The sequence below is a fragment of the Anomaloglossus baeobatrachus genome, chromosome 12 (genome assembly GCF_048569485.1).
Source record: "Anomaloglossus baeobatrachus isolate aAnoBae1 chromosome 12, aAnoBae1.hap1, whole genome shotgun sequence".
NCBI classification, from domain to species: Eukaryota; Metazoa; Chordata; class Amphibia; order Anura; family Aromobatidae; genus Anomaloglossus; species Anomaloglossus baeobatrachus.
The window spans coordinates 90620044-90640825 of record NC_134364.1 but is presented as its reverse complement, the minus strand read 5'-3'; the positions used below and the strand labels follow the sequence as shown (position 1 = coordinate 90640825).

The following is a 20782-nucleotide window of genomic DNA, read 5'->3' as shown; positions in this document are numbered from 1 at the left end:
GCCGCACCAAGGATCGCATCTCTATCCCTGCTGCTCAATAGTCGGGCCATGAGGGGTCTGGGCTGCGCTCCCGGGGGAGGAGGTCTGGCCGGCACCCGGCGGGCTCTTTCTATGACGAAGGCCGCTGACAAAGTCGCATCAGGGAAAGTTTCGGAGAGCCATGTTTCCATGAACTTACATGGGTCGCTCCCTTCTGCTCTCTCCGGCATCCCTAGGATTCTTAAATTGTTGCGACGCAGGCGATTTTCCAGATCATCAGCCCTCTGCGCCCAGTTGTTTGCCGCGCTTTCCAAAGAGGATAATCTGCCCGGCGTCGCTCTTGCGTCGTCCTCCAGCGTGGTGATCCGCTGCTCCGTCTCCTTTACCCGCTCTCTCAAATCCAGCCTGAGGAGACCCACATCGATCTTAACCTCAATTTTACCCGTCAGCGACACTTTTGAATCCTGGATCGCTGCAAGTAATTGCGTAGTGACTTGCTGCAAGGTCAGCTCCTGCGATTCCTTGGATCCGGCCTCCATGTTCTCCTCCTCCTCCTCCGCCTCACTGGCTTCCCGCTCTGCCTGTTTGCCGGCGCCATCTTGCTGGGAGTCTCGGGCAAATTTCTTCAGCTTCTCAGCCGCCGCAGCACTGCGACCTCTACTCATATTACCGATCAGAATGATCACCACACCACAGGTAATACGGAGGTGTATTTAGGCACCAATTTCGGCAGGATTAATAGGATATATCAGCGTTGGACTGGGGAGCTGCTCTCAAATGCGACCGCTCATGCTGCCTGCTGGCCACGCCAGTTTTTATGCAGAAAAATGTTGCAACTTTTCAGAAGGCTGTCAAAAACTGTAATGATTAGATGTCTCAAAATTCTCTTGCCTTGTCCTGCATCCCCTGAGGATGCATTACTAATGGTGAAACATGCCAGGTAGGATATTTGACATAATTGTACATCACAGGTCACTAAAGAGTTAAAATGATATTAACACCTTTCTTGCCTCGGCAGCATAATCATTTTATTTTAATTCAAGGATTTTTTCCCCTTACCCCATCTGGTGGTTGATCTATGTATTACAATGACTACTAACTTGTTCATATTTCCAATTTCTGTCTTTCATTCTCCTGCGTAAGCGCACATCACTATACATAGTCTGTAAGGTCATTACCAACGTTTGAGCTGCTGTTTTGTTTGGCAGCTTTGTTCTGCTTTTTTTTTTTATGCATATACTGTAATAAGTGCTCTTAACCACTTGGTTGTTTCTACAGTTGACATTAGAAGTTGAGTTTTCTCCTATATTTCTCTGTATAACCAAAACACTACAAAATTATGGAAAAAATATATTTTATACACCGAATGCTTTTTAAGAATAATAAATACAAAATATATGTACAACGCAGAGTTCTTGATAAGACAGCGCCCTCTGGCAGGACATGAGTTGAATTGCAGGTTGAACAGTCATTAATGGTAAAGAAAAAAGGCCAGGTAAATGGTTGTTTACATTTCTGGCCCTGGAGCGAGTGTCATGGCAGTGAGATTGCCGCAGGTTCTTCCTCATCAGAGTCAAATTCGACATTTTCATCTTTCACCCACTTTCCTGCGCCGTCAGGAATCCACCCAGAGCTGTGGAGAGAGGAGGGATGAATGACTGGCTGCAGCACACTCCCTATGGGGGCGCCATTATCATCAGCAGTAGTCTATGGTGGTGCTCACCTCCTCAGGGACAGGTAGTGCTCCATCACTCGCCTTCTCTCGGGGTCATCGCCAGGATCAGCCCCTTTCTCAGAAGATTTCTGTGTTTTCTTCTTGTTTTTGCCATCTTTCTTTGATTTTGACTGTCTGCAGATACCTGGGAGATGGCAACACATCAGTATGTACTGCATATATACACAGATCTTCACCCAGGTTATACCAGCACCACATACATATGTACACAGTGACTCCCACTAGCAGAATAGTGAGTGCAGCTCTGGAGTATAATACAGGAGGTAACTCAGGATTAGTAGAAATAAAGAATAAATTAGTTTAGCCCTTTAGAGCTGTCACCTGTGGAGTTGCTCAGCTCAGGACAAGGAGTCTCTGTTGGAGTCTTGGATTGGTCAGGCTGGGTAAATACTGGACGGCTACCCCGCAGAGAAGGCGTGGACTGGGAAAACCCCCCAACCTCAGAATTACTTCCTTTCCTTATTTCTTCAGGCCTGGAATTAACAGAGGGGAAAAAAAAAAAAAAAAAAAAGAAGAGAACTATCGATTAGTAGCTGCAATAAACCCAACAGTTGGGGCCATCTCCACCAATTCTAGACACTATGGAGATGTTCCTCCTTATAGTGAAGGCACAGTGCAACCTAGTACCTGTGTCTGGTGCAGCAGCTGTTATACGGTGCAGCTTTCAGCAGTGCATGCTGGGTAATCTTCCTGGTCTCCACCAGTAGAGGAGCCGGAGGCTGAAGGAAAAGGAAGAGATTTACATAAGAAGGGAGGTGGCCGAACAGACGTCCAAAGAGAGGTGACATCCGCAGAGAGGCGGCCTAAAAAGAGAGCCGACGCCCGCAGAAAGGCGGCCTAAAAAGAAAGACGACGCCCGCAGAAAGGCGGCCTAAAAAGAAAGACGACGCCCGCAGAAAGGCGGCCTAAAAAGAAAGACGACGCCCGCAGAAAGGCGGCCTAAAAAGAAAGACGACGCCCGCAGAGAGGCGGCCTAAAAAGAAAGACGACGCCCGCAGAGAGGCGGCCTAAAAAGAAAGACGACGCCCGCAGAGAGGCGGCCTAAAAAGAAAGACGACGCCCGAAGAGAGGCGGCCTAAAAAGAAAGACGACGCCCGCAGAGAGGCGGCCTAAAAAGAAAGACGACGCCCGCAGAGAGGCGGCCTAAAAAGAAAGACGACGCCCGCAGAAAGGCGGCCTAAAAAGAAAGATGACGCCCGCAGAAAGGCGGCCTAAAAAGAAAGACGACGCCCGCAGAAAGGCGGCCTAAAAAGAAAGACGACGCCCGCATAGAGGCGGCCTAAAAAGAAAGACGACGCCCGCAGAGAGGCAGCCTAAAAAGAAAGACGACGCCCGCAGAAAGGCGGCCCAAAAAAAAAAAAAAAAAAAAAAAGAAGAAGAGGGATACTACATCTGCAGAGGCAGGAGAAGAAAAAAAAAAGAAGAAGAGCAACAACGTCTGCAGAGAGGTATTGGGCCTCAAAGGCAGATTACAGGACAAGGCTCCCATAGTATAGTCCTACTGTGCTGCCTTAGGGGATCAGTCACCAAATGCAGAACAGTCACCCCGTAGTGCACAAACCTGCTCCCCAGACTCCTCCGCCCGGACATACTGCTCGTGCTGTCGCTTCTGGACCTCGTTCCTATGAGCAGTCTTCTTCCCATAGAATTTCTGCATACCTTGGAAGATGGCAGAACACATAAACCAAGTGTATCCCCAACATGACCCCAAAAACCACAAAACAAAGTATCTACTCACAAGCCGTGTGCTTCTTTCCTTTCCGGTGCACGGTCAGCATGTCGATGGTATCAAAGACTGGCCTGTGGTAACACACAGTGCAGGCGTACCTGGGAAGAGACATGACACAGGGCGCTCACCCCAGAGGACCTCCACGTTACAGGCGCTCACCCCAGAGGACCTCCATGTTACAGGCGCTCACCCCAGAGGACCCCCACGTTACAGGCGCTCACCCCAGAGGACCCCCACGTTACAGGCGCTCACCCTAGAGGACCCCCACGTTACAGGCGCTCACCCCAGAGGACCCCCACGTTACAGGCGCTCACCCCAGAGGACCCCCACGTTACAGGCGCTCACCCCAGAGGGCCCCCACGTTACAGGCGCTCACCCCAGAGGGCCCCCACGTTACAGGCGCTCACCCCAGAGGGCCCCCACGTTACAGGCGCTCACCCCAGAGGGCCCCCACGTTACAGGCGCTCACCCCAGAGGGCCCCCACGTTACAGGCGCTCACCCCAGAGGGCCCCCACGTTACAGGCGCTCACCCCAGAGGGCCCCCACGTTACAGGCGCTCACCCCAGAGGACCCCCACGTTACAGGCGCTCACCCCAGAGGGCCCCCACGTTACAGGCGCTCACCCCAGAGGACCCCCACGTTACAGGCGCTCACCCCAGAGGACCCCCACGTTACAGGCGCTCACCCCAGAGGACCCCCACGTTACAGGCGCTCACCCCAGAGGACCGCCACGTTACAGGCGCTCACCCCAGAGGACCGCCACGTTACAGGCGCTCACCCCAGAGGACCGCCACGTTACAGGCGCTCACCCCAGAGGACCCCCCACGTTACAGGCGCTCACCCCAGAGGACCCCCCACGTTACAGGCGCTCACCCCAGAGGACCCCCCACGTTACAGGCGCTCACCCCAGAGGACCTCCACGTTACAGGCGCTCACACCAGAGGACCTCCACGTTACAGGCGCTCACACCAGAGGACCTCCAGAATACAATAAAGTGTACGCTCCTGACAAGTGGCAATGCCTAGATGTAAGGTAGTCAGAGGACACTTTAACCCCTGAAAATAAATAGCAGCCCCCGCCGAGTCCGGCAGACATGGCTCCCCCTTGCGGCACTGTGTATCACTCCTACTCGGGCAGCGAGAGAATACAGTGATATCTGACAACCACATTTTTGGATGCCTCTTGTTGTCAAGAAGTCAGTAAATGAGGATATTAGACTTTGCCTATGTAACTCCGCCCTGAGTTTTCCACTTTAAGGCGGACTTCACCAGATTGTCACTTACCTTCCATTTTTGAGGAGCAGAGCTTCGTCCTCAGGGATAAAACTGGCCAACAGGTCAGCAACTCTTCTTTTCTTTAAAAAAATAAATAAAATCCGGTTTTAGATTTACCCCTTTAAACCTTCACTGGTGGACGCCATGTTGCGTTCTCTGACTCTGCCCCTATAGTCCTTAGAATAAGGACGCTAAAACTTCCTATATATGCTAAAGACATGATGAAACTTGTAGTCCTCCAGTCTACACCGTATTTCTCACCTTTAGCACGTTCAGCTGGCTGCCGTCATCCCCTTCTCGTTTAAACGACATCTTTAACACCACGCGGCCACCGTACCGCCGCGCAAAGCTTTATGGGAGATGTAGTTCGCATGTTCCGACGCGCTTGTTTTGACGATTTCATGTCGCCTGTTGCTTGCTGGGATATGTAGTTTTTTGTGCTTAAAACGCCTACGGGCGCTCCTGTGACTGAGACTACGCATCCCAGCATGCTTCGCGGCTGTCACCGCTGGCCAGCAGCAGCAGACCATTGCCTGCACTAGAAGGGGCTTGTGCACTAGCCCTTGTGCTGTGGGTCATGTGACCATGGCTGTCCTCTTACTTCTGCTCTTGTAATTGAATTCTATTCTTGTTTTTTTTATCCCCATCATGTGATAGTGACAAGGAGCCTCATTGTGCAGCAGGAATCATGGCTTCTGGGGAAGAAGGGGACACAGGGCTGCTACGGGGCTCTAGGACTCGCTCCTATGGTAGCCTGGTCCAGTCCACCTACTCCCCAGCTCGGCTGAGAAAGCTGGAACATCTGGTGCAGCCGGGGGACACGCTGCAGGGGCTGGCGCTGAAGTATGGGGTCACGGTAAGTCTCAGCATGCCCACTGCTTCCGAAGTATATCTCCCAACATGCCCACCGCCTCCGAACTATAACTCCCAGCTTGCCCACACCACCTCCGAACTATAACTCCCAGCTTGCCCACACCGCCTCCGAACTATAACTCCCAGCTTGCCCACACCGCCTCCGAACTATAACTCCCAGCTTGCGCACACCGCCTCCGAACTATAACTCCCAGCTTGCCCACACCGCCTCCGAACTATAACTCCCAGCTTGCCCACACCGCCTCCGAACTATAACTCCCAGCTTGCCCACACCGCCTCCGAACTATAACTCCCAGCTTGCCCACACCGCCTCCAAACTATAGCTCCTAGAATGCCCAGTGAGCCATATGTGAGATATAAGCTTCCGAAGGTATTGGTGTGACTGAAGAGAAGGCCTTTTCTCCTGTCAAACCATTTAAATGCTTAAATTAGTGGGTGAGGTGTCTGAGGTGAGTGGGCAGAGCTGAGTTGACAGTGTCAGTGAGTGGTGTGTCAAGGAGGCGACCGGAGGGTAGAGACCGGGGGGTCCTGATCGACCCAGGTGACACAGAAGGGGATCCTAGAGACACGGGAGTGCAGGAAGCACCCGTGGGCTTGCTCCACAGAACACAGGGTGGAAGGATCTGGCCTCCAAATGGGGACCCGGTCCCTAGACTAAGGGGTACTTTGCACACTACGACATCGCAGCTGCGATGTCGTTGGGGTCAAATCAAAAGTGACGCACATCCGGCGTCGCTGTCGATATCAGAGTGTGTAAATCGTTTTTGATAAGATTAACGAGCACAAAAGTGTCGAAATCGTATCATCAGTGTAGCGTCGGTCATATCCATAATTTCAGAAGAACCGATGTTACGATGTTGTTCCTCGTTCCTGCGGCAGCACACATCGCTGTGTGTGAAGCCGCAGGAGTGAGGAACATCTCCTACCTGCGTCCTGTGGCTCACGCCGGCTATGCTGAAGGAATGAGGTGGGCGGGATATTTACGTCCCGCTCATCTCCGCCCCTCCACTTCTATTGGCCGCCTGCCGTGTGACGTCGCTATGACGCCGCACGACCCGCCCCCTTAGTAAGGTGGCGATTTGCCGGCCACAGCGACGTCGCAGGGCAGGTAAGTCCGTGTGAAGCTGCCGTAGCGATAATGTTCGCTACGGCAGCTATAACACAATATTGTATGTGCGACGGGGGCGGGGACTATCGCGCTCTGCATCGCAAGCATCGGCTTGCGATGTCGTAGTGTGCAAAGTATCCCTAAAAGAAAACTAACGTACTCTTTAGAAACACCGGGGGCCTGGGTGGCTGCAAGCATCCATGGCTGAAAATCAGTACACGAATCTGCTGGAAGGGGGCCACAGAGAATCAAGGCGCCAAGTAGGCAGAAAACCCGTTGAAGGTCCGCAGCCCCTGGCTCAGGGCACTTTGTGTGGAAGCGCGGGACAGGTGGGCGAGAGTCAGCGCAGTAGAGACGACCAGGAAAGGCACATCTGAGGGGTGCACCGGTATTGACCTCTGAGCTGCCCAGGATCAGCAGGAGCCCATCACGGTGGATCCCAGCATACGGCGGGTGACTGCCAGCTTACTGTACACCTGTGGAACTAGTACCATGAGTAAAGACTTTGAGTGCAACCCCCAGAGTCGTCTATGTCCTTCCCGCACCCTCTCATGATCGCCGGACCTCAAGCTGTACCTGTGGGGAGCAATATCATCTCAGCTGCGTTATCATCATCTGCCCCGGGGAATACACAGTGCAGCGGCGGCCCACAGAGCTGCAGTACCACAGGTGGCGTCACAAACTTTTACTTTTAACTACAGCTCCCATCATCCTAATGATCATCCCTTTATTATTGAAAGACACCGCCAGGGTCAGGGAATCGGGCAATGCTGCCGCAACATAACCGAACTAGTCCGGCCTGGTAACGAGTACCCCCCGGCCGTGGAGTTGGGCGTGTAAGATCAGGATCAGAGCTATAGCCCCCAATTCCAGGTTAAAGCTGCAGCAGTATAGAGAGCAGCATCTAAGGGGGTTATTTGATCAGGATCAGAGCTATAGCCCCCAATCGTATAGACAGCAGCATCTAATGGGGTTAGTTGACCTATAGCCTCCAATCCCAGGTAAATGCTACCACATTATAGACAGCAGCATCTAAGGGGGTTAGTTGATCAGATCAGGATCAGAGTTATAGCCCCCAATGCTAGGTATATCCCACAGAGTATAGACAACAGCATCTAAGATGGATAGTTGATCAGGATCAGAGCTATAGCCCCCATTCCCATGTAAATGCCACAGCAGTATAGACTTCAGCGTCTAAAGGCTGCTTTACACGCTACAACATATCTAACGATGTGTCGGCGGGGTCTCGTCATAAGTGACGCACATCCGGCATCAGTGATGTTGTAGTGTGTGACAACTACGTGCGACTGCAATTGAACGTAAAATTCATCGCATACACGTTGTTCATTTCCTAAATATTGCACGTCGGGTTGTTCAATGTTCCCGAGGTACCACACATCGCAGTGTGTGACACCCCGGGAACGATGAACAGATATTACCTGCGTCCCGCTGGCAATGAGGAAGGAAGCAGGTGGGCGGGATGTTTACGTCCCGCTCATTTCCGCCCCTCCGCTTCTATTGGCCGGCTGCCGCGTGACGTCGCTGTGACGCCGAACGTCCCTCCCACTCCAGGAAGTGGATGTTCGCCGCCCACATAGAGGTCATATGGAAGGGTAAGTATGTGTGACAGCTTTTAATCGATTGTGCGACACGGTCAACAAATTGAACGTGTCGCACATACGATGAGGGCGTGTCACATCGCATACGATATCGTATGCTTAATTGAAAGGTGTAAAGCAGGCTTAAGAGGGTTAGTTGATCAGGATCAGAGCTATAGCCCCCATTCCCATGTAAATGCCACAGCAGTATAGACTTCAGCGTCTAAGAGGGTTAGTTGATCAGGATCAGAGCTATAGTCTCTAATGCCAGCTACCTCATGTTTGTCATTGAGCTGGGTAATCTCAGGTCTGGGGGTGGGGGTATGGAGGCCAATACAAAAGCAGATTTCTTTTCCAATTAGATTTATTTTTCATTCTTTTTTCATAGATGGAGCAGATCAAGAGAGCTAACCGGCTCTACACCAACGACTCCATCTTCCTTAAGAAATACCTCAGCATCCCTGTCCTAATGGAGCAACCGGAGGTGACCAATGGGTCGCATCCCACAGAGGATTCGGTAGCGGTGAGTCGCCCTCAACGCAGTATGTCCCTGGACGCCCGAAAGGATGAGGCCTCTGCCACTGACTTCATGACCAAGCTGGACACCAGAATCCGTGTCTCTAAGAGGGCGGCGGTCAAGAAGATGCGAGAAGTGGAGCCCATGTAAGTGATGGCTGCCCGTGCCAATACATGAGGACACCAGAAAGCTGATACTCCAATGTGATAGAACATAACTCGAATCCCAGCTGTTTCATGATCTAGATGCTTCGGTCAGTACTGAGCCCAACACCTAAGGGGTTACAAAAGTAATATGAGTAATCCCCTCTGGCCTCAGCATCCTGTTCCGCTCATGATCGCTGCAGCCAATAACTGGTCTCAGCACTAAAACGACACTAAACACAGTGATCGGCTGCAGCTGCAAGTTCTTACCTATGTTTTGTAATTTCAGAGCCAAAGGCGAGGAATCATCCCTCGAAACAGCCGTCTGCTACCAAGGTGCCAGAGAGGAAGCTTCTCCACAAACTGCCCAGCGCTCCCTGCTCGGACCAGTCCCTCTCACCGTCACCACGAGGGTGTCTACCCTCCGAGACCGAGAAGATGAAATATTTAATCTCTGATTTTATGAAATCTTTTTTACTTTATTTTTGTTTTCGTTTTCACGAAAATTAATTTAAAATGTAACTTATGACACTGAATTTTCCAAATTTTCGATGCCAGCGGCGTCCTGGCCATGTAACCATAACCTGAGCACTTAAATTTGATTATGTTTTTTAAATTATTTATTTCTATTTTAGTTTTTATATTGTAATTATTATTTGTTTTAGTTTAACATTTTGTATTTTTTTATATCAGTTACATATTTTTCTATTTTTTTTTTATGTATCCTTTTTTTTCCGTTCTACTTTTGTTTATCCTCATTTTTTTTTTTTTTTTTACTCATCTTATTTAACTACTATATATATATATATAATATATATATATATATATATATATATATATATATATATATATATATATATATATATATATATATATATATATATAATTTTATACATATGCATTTTTCTTTAATTTGTCACATTATTTTTAATGTGGCATATTTTGGTTGGTTTTTGGTTTTTTTGTTTGTTCCATTTTTTACTTTTTATTGATCTTGGTTTATTTTCTACTTTTGTTTTCATTCTTTTTTTTATTGTATTCTTTTTTTCAGTTACATTGTTTTTAATGTGGCATATGTTAGGTTTTTTATGTTTTGTTTGTTTTTTTCCTTTTGATTATTTTCTTAGTTTTTTCTTTTTAATTATTATATTTTCACGTTTTTTGTAAATTATTTTTGTTTTTTGTATTAAATTTGAGTTTATTTTCATATTGGTTTTTTTATTTTAATTTTAAAGTTTAGGTTTTTATTTTTGTTTTTTTTAATTTAATTAGTTTTTAATTTTTAGTGCTTTTGAACAAACTTTAAAAATATTTTTATTTTTTTTTAATCTCAGTGTCTAAAAATGTAGAAATCCTATGCACAAGTAATACTAACCCTCCTCTATCTATGTTTCATAGGCCCTCCCCACACACACGCATACATGATGGCAAAAGTATGTGCACCCCCTCATCCATATAGGACACGTTGTTTCGGACTTCACATTGGGGTGAGTTGTAGAGTTTGGCATCCATCCAGCCATAAATCTTTTGGGATTGGGTCGAGTTCCCGACCCTACACACCATGGACTTCACTTTGAGCCAGAAAAAGGACCTGACTTTACTCCAATACGGCCGCCACTTGGCATTGTGCATCTCATTCAACTTTAGATGTGGCTTTAAATTACCCCGTGGGCGCCTATATTTTTGCATATATTTCTATATTACTCATGTAAATCTCTTAGTCACTTTTCACCAGGCGGGGGCGCCATTGTTCTACAACATGTCTTGCGCTACTGAAGCCTGCAATAATTTGTTGTCTTTGTGCTTCTTACCCCTTTTTTTTATGCCATTTTTAGCTTCATTTTGATGGAGTTGCTTTTCCGCATTGCTGTGAATGAATTGCCGTAAAGTGCTAGTTCTGCCATAAAGGTCTTTTTTTTTATTTTTCTTTATTATTTCATAAAAACTGACATGAAGATACTGGTCCAGACTGGTCATACTGGAATCTGTAGGTTTTTTGTTTTTTTTTTCTATTTCCACCGCCTTAAAGCACCAGAGCAGTAAATGCGGTTAAAGTCCTGATAAAAAAATTGTTTAAAAGAACAGAGAGTCCTCAGTGGTTGATACCTTTTAATGGCTAACTGAAAAGATGGTAATAATTGCAAGCTTTCGAGACTACTCAGGTCTCTTCATCAGGCATGGTATAACACAAAATCTGAAGAGTCACGTATTTATACACAACAGGACTTAGAATAGTTTTTACTGCACTATTCTAAGTCCTGTTGTGTATAAATACGTGACTCTTCAGATTTTGTGTTATACCATGCCTGATGAAGAGACCTGAGTAGTCTCGAAAGCTTGCAATTATTACCATCTTTTCAGTTAGCCATTAAAAGGTATCAACCACTGAGGACTCTCTGTTCTTTTAAACAATTTTTTTATCTCTACTGGCTAACACGGTACAAAGATATATTTTACTTGTTAAAGTCCTGGTCATTTATCCGTAGCAGGTGTCGATCTTTGAACCCCATGTGTTAGACAATAACTTCTACAGGGTCATCGCCCTGCTTTCTCGGCCTTGTTACTTTGCGTCACATACACTTAAAGGGTTCAAAAAACATGGCTGCTTACTACTAGAAACGGCGCCACCACCTGCCCACAGGCTATGTCTGGAATTGCAATGCAGCTGGATTGAAGTGGAAAAGGTTGAGTTGCAATACCACACACAACCTGTGGCCGGAGTGGCGCTGTTTCTGTAAACCGTAGATATACAGGTGAGGTGGATTATATTTTTAGACCTTTAAGACTCCGAGACAAAATATATTTTTTTTTTTTGTATTATTGATTTCTAACGTATGACCACAACGACAAGTATGTGTCTTATATGCTGGTGGCCCTTCTGTGGGTATGACCTAACAGTTTACACGTTTTCTGATATAATCAGTACAGAAGCACGGCCGGCTTCTCAGATTATACGTACGTTTTGTAGAAATTTTGTATAAAATAATTTATAATTTTGTGTTGTTCTGTCCAAAGGTTGGTCAAAAATAATAAAAAATAAAAAAAGTGTAATTTGTTTATTAAATTCATACTTAGTTTTTATATCTGCGGTTTTCAGGAGGAGGATTAAAGTGAGATTTATTATCATATACGCTGATCAGGCAGAAAATGAAGTGTTAGCTGGAAGATCTGAGGGGCTCTACAGAGCAGGTCTTGTAGGTGTTCCCTGTAAACAGAGGGTCTTTTGGGGTAATACCAGTGTACAGCTGGTCTTGTGGGGTGTTCCTAGTACATGGCAAGTCTTTTGGGGTATTCCCAGTATATGGAGGGTTTTGTGGGGTTCTCCCGGTATACATCAGGTCTTGTGGGGTGTTCTCAGTACATGGCGAGTCTTGTGGGGTGTTCCCTGTATACGGCAGGTCTTGTGGGGTATTCCCGGTATACAGTAGGTCTCTGTGGGTGTTCCCAGAATATGGCAGGACTTGTGGGGTGTTTCCTGTGTCCGGCAAGTCTTGTCAGAGATTTCTGGTACACAGCAGGTCTTGGTAAGTGTTCTCAGGACATGGCAGGTCTTGTGGGGTGCTTCTGGTGTACAGAAGGTTTTGTGGGCTGTTCCTGGTATACAACGGATCTTGTGGGGTGTTCTCGGTATACGGTGGATCTTATGGGGTGCTCCTGGTATATGGCCAGTCTTGTAGGTTGTTCCATGGACATTGTGGGTTTTTTAGGGTGCTCCTGTTATACAGCAGGTCTTGTGGGGTGTTTTCAGTATATGCAGGGTTTTATGAAGTGTACCCAGGATATGGAATGTCTTGTAGAGTGTTCCCAGGACATGGTGGGTTTTGTGGGGTGATCCCTGTATACAGCAGGTCTTGTATGTGTGTTGCCAGTAGGACATGGTGACTTTTGTGAAGTGTTGCCAGTATACGGTGGGTCTTGTGGGGTGTTGCCAGTATTTGGCGAGTCTTGTGGGGTGTTGCCAGTATATGGCGGGTCTTGTGGGGTGTTGCCAGTATTCGGCGGGTCTTGTGGGGTGTTGCCAGTATTCGGCGGATCTTGTGGGGTGTTGCCAGTATTCAGCGGGTCTTGTGGGGTGTTTTGCCAGTATACGGGGGGTCTTCTCGGGTGTTGCCAGTACACGGCTAGTCTTGTGAGGTGTTCCCAGGATATGGCTGGTCTTATGAGGTGTTCCCAGGAAACGGTGGAGGTATTTGTCTTGTGAATCATGTGTTTCATCATGTGGCACGTCGGCTGCATGTTTGTCATTGACCCAAGGGCAGAAGACAAGCCGGCTCTTTATAGGTATATTTTTTTTTTTTTTACAATTTAAGATTTTATTGATTTTTCAAAGGAATACAATATTAGAACACACATCCATGCTGCAACAAATGATGCGAATCAAAAGTCAATGTGACACCAAGCCTTCGCAGGCTTCGTAATATTCTATGGATGGCAGAAATGGTACATAGATAATCATTTAAAACCTTAGATAACGATAAAACAAGAAGAGGTTAAGGCAAGTGAAAGTCATAGAATCCAGAGAAGGAGGGGTAATTCAGAAGAAGGAGAGGAGAGATAGAAAGCAGAAAGAAGCGACCGGGACTGATACAATGTCTGTTGAACTAAGATTTGTCGAAAGAGTGGCGTAAGCTGTCTGAATAGAGAAAAAGCCAGAGTGCCCCCATTCCGGAGATTAAATTAGTTCAAGAAATTTTTTACTAGATAGGAAAGATTCCCACTGGAACCATTTAGTGGCTGTCTCCACCGTCTGCCCTCGTGACTGGGCCATCACCATTTCCATGCGGTGAACCACATTTACCTCAGTTACCCACTCATCTAACGTCGGAGGGTTAGAATCTTTCCAGCGCCGAGGGATCACTGTCTTGGCGGCCTGAAGAAGGTGGCCCAAGATAGATTTCTTAAAAACCCTTTCCGATACGTTAAAGATATACAGTAAAACTGCCTCCGGGCGACTGGGGACTACGATCCCTTTGGCCACCTGTATGGCTGCCAGTACTTTGTTCCAAAAGACCGACAGGCTCGGGCAGTGCCACCAGATGTGAGACATGGTGCCTCCTTGGGCTCCACATCGCCAGCAAGTGTCAGGAATTCCGGGGCACCATGCATGAAGGGACGCCGGGACCCTGAACCACCTGGAAAGTATTTTATAGCTGGTTTCTTGCATCCTAGTGGCAACAACGGACCTGTGGGTCAGGCGGAAACGACGCTCCCATTGATTCCCGGGAATCGTTTGATTAAGCTCTGACTCCCATGCTTTACAGAAGCGAGGAGGCGACATCTCTACTGCACTCGTCATAATCTTGTACACCCTTGATATTGCGTGGTGCGTATCAGAGGACCCAGTGCAAAGGTTTTCAAAGGGAGTTTGGGGCGGAGGGTGGGCCACGACAGTGTCTTGTGAGGTCAAGAAGTGTTTGAGTTGGGCATATTCAAAATGGAATTGTAGTTTGAAATTACGGCTCTCTACCATCTCCCGTAGTGGGAGGAGGGACCCCCCCCGCGGCCACCCGATTTAGTCTCAAAGGATTCAGTTTCGTGCTTCCCAGAAAATTGTTGGATGACGCTCCTGCTAAAAACTTCGGGTTATCAGTTAGTGGCATAAGAGGCCCTCTAGGCTGGATCATGAGTTGCACGATGACACAGAGTGAACCGTTTTCAATGTTTGTTTAGTGCTATATGACATATCAATCTTATGTTTGGTGAGGAGCGGCCAGGTCCAAGGCAGGGTCGGTAATGATAAGGGGCACATATCTTGTGCCAGGCAAACCCAAAGCTTAGAACTAGAATTATGCAAAAGGTCCAGGACCCTGGCGTGAGCGGCTGCCAGGTAGTACCTTCTACAGTCAGGCAGTCCCGTTCCTCCCGCACCCTTAGTCCTAGTTAAGACGCTACTCTCTATACGGGCACGCCTTCCAAACCAAACAAATCGACCGAATATGCGCTGCATCTTGGCCCAATAGGTTGCTGGAACATAGACCGGAACCGTCTGTATCAAATACAACAATCTCGGCAGAGCCGTCATCCTGAGTGCGCTGATCCTGCCAAACCATGAAAGAGTACCCCTATGCCACAGAGCCAAATCCCCCTCGAGCCGTGACAGGAAGCTTTGGTAGTTTAATTGAAAGAGCCTGGACAGGTCAGAAGGGATCTTGATGCCCAAATATCCAATACTACCGTGGGGTGGCCACCTGAAGGGGAAGTTTGGTTTTATCACATTCACAGTTGCTGGGGCTAAAGAGATATTTAGGGCCTCTGATTTATCGAAATTAATTTTGAAATTGGACCACTTGCTAAAACGGTTTAGCTCCATCATTAAGGACGGGAGGGATGTGATGGGATTACACAGATACACAAGGAGATCGTCAGCGAAGGTAGCGCACTTATGCTCCCGATTGGCGATCCTGATTCCCTGTATGTCTAGGTTAGCCCGGATGGCCGACAACAAGTGTTCCATAACTAAGACCTACAGTAACGGTGACAAGGGGCATCACTGCCGGGTCCCGTTTCGGATGGAGAAGGATCTCGACAGAGTGCCATTAATCTTAAGGTGAGCATTCGGGGAATGATATAAAGCCATAATTTTAGACGAGAAAACCGGTCCCAGGCCTATATGGTCCAGGGTCTGAGAGAGCGACTGCCAGGAGACTCTGTCGAAAGCCTTCTCAGCATCCAAAGACAGCAACATCAAGGGGAGTTTTTTAGTATGTGCGTGTTGGATTAAATCCAGGGTTTTTATGGTGTTGTCCCTTGCCTCTCTACCTGGGACAAACCCGACCTGATCGAAGTGGATCAAGTCGGGGAGCAAAGGGCCAAGTCTATTTGCCAAAAGCTTGGCATAAATTTTTAAATCTAATTAAGAAGTATCGGTCTAAAACTGCTACACGCCGTAGGGTCTTTTCCGGCCTTACGGAGTAGTGAGATATGAGCCGTGGTGGAATGGGGCGGAAAGGGGACAGATTCCGAAATTGAATTAAAGGAAAGGAGGATTAGAGGCGCTAATTGTTCTGAAAAGGATTTATAAAATTTGGCGGGGAACCCATCGGGGCCAGGACTCTTATTGCCAGGAGTGTCGCGAATCACTGCCAATAAATCCTCCAGTAGAAATGGGCTTTCCAGGTTATTAATTACAGAGCTGTCGAGACATCTAAAAGGTGAGGGCATTGAAGGACACCCATCACTCGACCTGCGGGGCTCAACAGGTAAATTATACAACTTGGAATAATAGTCGTGAAAGGTGTTTGAGATGTCCGGGGTGGCATAAAGTAATTTGTCGCGTGGGTTCTTGATGCAGGGAATGAGGGTATGGGCTCTCTCCTCCCTCAGCGCATTTGCCAGCAGTCTGACGGGTTTATCCCCAAACTCATAAAACCTCCCCTTTCCCACCTGTATTAGACGCTGATATGAGGAATCAAGCAGTTTTTTAACCTCGAACCTAGCTCGTAAGAGGGCTTGTAAATTTGTGGCCGATAAGGCTCGCTTGTGGATGAGCTCCAGTTCAGAAACCCTATGGAGAGCTTTTACTATGTCTTGGGCCTTTTCTTTCTTGATTCGGGACCCGTGCTTAATAAAAATACCTCGTAGGACACATTTCAATGCTTCCCACTTATAAGTGGGAGCTGTGTTATCTACTGAGTGATCCTCCATGAACCTTGCAATAGAGGTCTGGATATCAGAAACACAAAGCTCATCCAGTAGCAACGACTCATTCAGCCGCCACGACCCTCTAGGAGCCGAAAGAGAGGGGATCTCAATCGTGCAATACACCGGCGCATGATCTGACCATAGTATGTTACCCATTCCCATATGTTGGATCCAAGGGAGCGCGCTATCTTGTATTAGTATGTAATCAAGACGACTATAGGAATCCTGAGTGTGGGAATAGAAACTATAGTCTCTGTCCGACGGGTGTTGTATTCTCCAGGTGTCGAACAATTGAATGCGCAGTAAAGCTTTTTTAATACGTTTAATGGTAGTGTATGCAATGCTAGATTTCCCCTTGGAGTTGTCTAAAGTAGGGTCCAGGGTGACATTAAGGTCACCACATAAAATCACCATACCCTGTATCAGGGGGATCGCGGCGTCTATCAAACGGGAAATAAAACTGTCCTGTTTTTGATTTGGGGCGTATGCGTTAATTATTGTGAAGATATGGGTCCCCACCCTCAGCGAGAGAATAATATATCTTCCAAGACTATCTGTTGTGCACTTTAGGATTTGATGTGGGAGGGATTTATGGATGGCTATCACCACCCCTTTAGAGCGGGAGTCAGGGTTATCCGAGGACATCCATGTCTGGTAATATTTATTTTTAAGAATAGGGGCATGTCCTTGTTTTGAAGTGTGTCTCCTGGAGACACGCTATTCTCACCTTCCTTTTATGAAGATGATACAGTATCTGTGACCCTTTTCTCCGGAACATTGAGGCCCCTGGCGTTGAAAGAAGCGATGGTTAGATCCGCCATCTATAAAAGAATAGGACATTAGAGATATATAAGAGAAGGGATCGAACACGATCAGCCCGGCCGCCGAAGATGGAAAGAAGAGAAGACTTGAGGAAGCTAGAATGTAGCGGGGGGAAAAAAGGAGAGAGAAAAGAAAACAAGAAGAACAGGCAAACCTAGGGAACATGTCCGCCTCATCTAGGCAGGACAGGGGATCCCAACCTATTTGGGGAAAAAGGATGTCAAACATAACAGAGCAGAGCTCTGTATAAACTAAAAAACATTAAGGATAACCATAGACACCGGTAAAAGTGACAAATACTTATCTAATACGGGCTATGAATAGACTGGAAGGCAACGTGTGGAAGCGAAGTAACTCAAAATACTGTAAAAGGTATAAGTCATACAAGCGTATTCAGCTATTAATTTCCTCTATATCGGTTACCGCGGACGGCCCGCCCTGCGGCCCCGTTCTCCTCTTGGAGGTAACCCCCTGCTGGACTAGGTGGAGTTGGTCTAGAAGAGGTAGGCCGTTCCCTGGGTACCCAGGGCTGGAATAGAGTAGTCGGCCAGGCTGCAATAGAGATTGTAGGCAGATTCAGACTCTCAGTAAAAGCCGGGAGGTCCTCTGGGGAACGTAGGACCATCCATCGGGAGTGCTTCTGTACCGATAGGGAAAATGGAAATCCCCACCGGAACGGTAGACCCCTCTCTTTTAGGACATCAAGAAGGGGCTTAAGAGTCGCACGTTGGGCCAGAATGTGCCGTGAGAGATCTGGCAATATACGAATGGTAGAGCCATTAGATGACAAGTTCTGTTTCCTCCTGGCTGCTTGTAGAATGGCCTCTTTTACAGCGAAAAAATGCACTCTGCATACGATATCTCTCGGGCGGGAGTCATCTGGATCCGGAGGGCGTAGAGCCCTATGGGCTCTATCAAGTTCAAGGGTAGCTCCAGGTGGCCTCTTTAGCAAATTATTAAAAATGGAACGGAGAGCAGCAGGAATATCAGAAGCAGCAGTAGATTCCGGGAGACCTCTAACACGTAGATTGTTCCGTCTGTTTCTGTTTTCTAAATCATCTACATGTTGTTGAAGGGCAAATAGTTGCTTGGATTGGTTTTCTATAGTCTCTTGGATAGATTGAATGGACACCTGGGAATTTGATTGCTGCTCTGCCAGGGTGTCAACCCTGTGAGTAAGTGAGGAGAGATCCTGCTGCAGTTGGATAAATTCTTGTTTACACTCCGCCACCACTTGATTAGCCAATGCTGCAATGTCGTTCTTGGTGGGGATTGCTTGTAACAGTGACCGCAGGTCTGCCAGGGATGCCGGACGATCCTCGCCCATCGAGGCGGTAGCGTGAGACATAGTGGGGTATGCATAGAAAGAGTCCTGTAAGGCTGGACCATATATTAGCGTCTGTGTGCTTTGGGGGCTTTTTATGTCGTCCCATACTTGTGGCACAGATACATGACGAATTGGGGGTGACCCCAGTACCCTGGGTCCCCCATTCATGGGGATCAATGGGCCCCTTTCCAGGTCCCCGCCTGCGGCTGTCGGGCTCTCAGCCCAGGAGGATCCAGTGGACCACCTATCTGGGGAGGGAGGGGGTACTTCCCTCTGAGGTATCCCCCAGGACTCATTGGCAGCCACCCAAAATTCAGGGGGGCCCCCTCTATTTCCAGCTCCCCCTGGGGGTCGTGTGGCCCCTGATAAATGGCTGATGATGCTGCCCCCCCTCTGGCTTGGGCCCTGCTCTCCAGGTCTTCCTGTGGGCCCTGTACCTGGGTCTTGTAGTCCAGCAGACCATCAGGGTTAGCTGCCGCTCCCTCCTCACCTCTGATCGCTGTGCTTGTGGGTGTAGACAGGGGCGCTGGTGCCTGTAGTGCAGCCTCTCCATGCAGCGCCTGCTTCTTCAGTGCTCGGGCCCGCAGCGGTGAGTCATCTCCTGAGCCCGAGCACATGTGCGCCCCGCACCCGCACTTCCCCCAGCTCCACTGGTGCCGGCCGCAGGTAAGTTAGCAGGGCTCCCCGGCTCCATCAGAGACACAGCGGAGGGCGAGGCGGGCAGAGCTGCAGTCGCGGCCGGCCTGCCCTCCAACCCTGGTCCGCCTGTCAGCATCTCTGGATCGCGGCCACCATCTTGGAATGGCGCCGCTGGCGGTACTGCTTCCTCCATTGCGGGGGATCCGCCAGCTCCTGCTGCCGCCGTGGGTCCTTTGGAGGGCCCTCCTGGATCGCGGGGGGTCCCTGCTGCCTCACATCTTCCTTGGGTCTCCAGACTCGTCGCCCCCTCGGGCAGAGGGATGGTGCTCCCTTCAGGCCCTGCAGGCCGCAGTTCTCTTCCTGGCTGTGGTAGGGTCCCAGGCTCCCGAGAACGGGTGAGGTAAGCCCCGATTGTGCCCTGGGATGCAGGGGTATTGGGCTTATTCTTTTTTGGTGCAGATTTGCCCATTGTAGATAATAAACCAGCTCTATAGGGGATTATTTAGAGGAGCTCCAGCAAACCGCATCCTCACTCAGCCATGTCCGGCTCCGCCCCCCTATAGATATATTTTTTATTAAAATGTAAATTGTTCTTTTATCCTATAAACTACTGACAACGTCTCCAAATTTCCAAGCAATACATTTTGTATTTATTTTCTGAAAATGAGAAATGGTCAAAATAACAAAAAAATGCATTGCTTTCAGACCTCAAATAATGCAAAGAAAAGGAATTCATAATCATTAAGAAACAACAATACTAATGTTTTACCTCAGGAAGAGTTCAGAAATCAATATTTTCTGGAAGAACCATGATTTTTAATCACAGCTTTCATTCGTCTTGGCATGCTTTCCACCAGTCTTTCACACTGCTTTTGGGTGACCTTATGCCACTCCTGGTGCAAAAATTTAAGCCGCTTTTCTTTGATAGCTTGTGACTATCCATCTTCCTCTTGATTACATTCCAGAGGTTTTTAATGGGGTTCAGGTTTGAAAATTGGGCTGACCATGACAGAGTTTTGATGTGGTGGTCCTTCATCCACACATTGATTTACCTAGCTGTGTGGCATGGCCACTGGCCTCCTGGAAAAAACAGTCCTTAGAGTTGGGGAACATTGCCTGAACAGAAGGAAGCAACTGTTTTTCCAGAATAACCTTGTATGTGGCTTGAGTCATAAGTGCTTCACAAAGTTTAATCTGTCCAATTCCAGCCCTACTGAAGCATCCCCACATCATCACTGATCCTCCACCAAATTTCACAGTGGGTGCAAGACACTGTGGCTTGTACACCTCTCCAGGTCTCCGTCTAACCATTAGACGACCAGGTGTTGGGTAAAGCTGAAAATTAGACTCATGAGAGATTACCTCCAGTCCTCTATGGTCCAATCCTTATGGCCTT

At 48.1% G+C, this 20782-nt stretch overlaps 2 protein-coding genes across 2 annotated transcripts; one reads left to right on the top strand and one right to left on the bottom strand.

Annotated features, from left to right (window-relative positions):
- Positions 1 to 1316: 1316 nt before the first annotated feature.
- SCNM1 (sodium channel modifier 1) lies at positions 1317 to 5062 on the bottom strand. The gene is made up of 8 exons (XM_075329631.1): positions 4980 to 5062; positions 4728 to 4798; positions 3453 to 3541; positions 3276 to 3373; positions 2342 to 2433; positions 2036 to 2187; positions 1703 to 1838; positions 1317 to 1612 (listed from the first exon to the last, which is right to left on the bottom strand). Exons 1-8 carry the CDS (start codon positions 5028 to 5030, stop codon positions 1513 to 1515), a joined length of 789 nt encoding a protein of 262 aa, XP_075185746.1. The 5' UTR covers positions 5031 to 5062; the 3' UTR covers positions 1317 to 1512.
- Positions 5063 to 5248: 186 nt separating this feature from the next.
- On the top strand, positions 5249 to 9705 carry LYSMD1 (LysM domain containing 1). The gene is made up of 3 exons (XM_075330033.1): positions 5249 to 5574; positions 8686 to 8960; positions 9247 to 9705. The coding sequence occupies exons 1-3, from the start codon at positions 5407 to 5409 to the stop codon at positions 9413 to 9415; spliced, it is 612 nt and encodes a 203-aa protein (XP_075186148.1). The 5' UTR covers positions 5249 to 5406; the 3' UTR covers positions 9416 to 9705.
- The last annotated feature ends 11077 nt before the right edge of the window (positions 9706 to 20782 follow it).

Excerpts from the sequence above, each read along its gene's own strand:
- LYSMD1 (XM_075330033.1), top strand. The coding sequence starts at position 5,407 with ATGGCTTCTGGGGAAGAAGGGGACACAGGGCTGCTACGGGGCTCTAGG. Across the intron at positions 5,575-8,685 it reads CGCTGAAGTATGGGGTCACG|ATGGAGCAGATCAAGAGAGC; the intron begins GTAAGTCTCAGC and ends CTTTTTTCATAG. Across the intron at positions 8,961-9,246 it reads ATGCGAGAAGTGGAGCCCAT|AGCCAAAGGCGAGGAATCAT; the intron begins GTAAGTGATGGC and ends TTGTAATTTCAG.
- SCNM1 (XM_075329631.1), bottom strand. The coding sequence starts at position 5,030 with ATGTCGTTTAAACGAGAAGGGGATGACGGCAGCCAGCTGAACGTGCTA. Across the intron at positions 4,799-4,979 it reads GCCAGCTGAACGTGCTAAAG|AAAAGAAGAGTTGCTGACCT; the intron begins GTGAGAAATACG and ends ATTTTTTTAAAG. Across the intron at positions 2,434-3,275 it reads CGGAGGAGTCTGGGGAGCAG|CCTCCGGCTCCTCTACTGGT; the intron begins GTTTGTGCACTA and ends CTTTTCCTTCAG.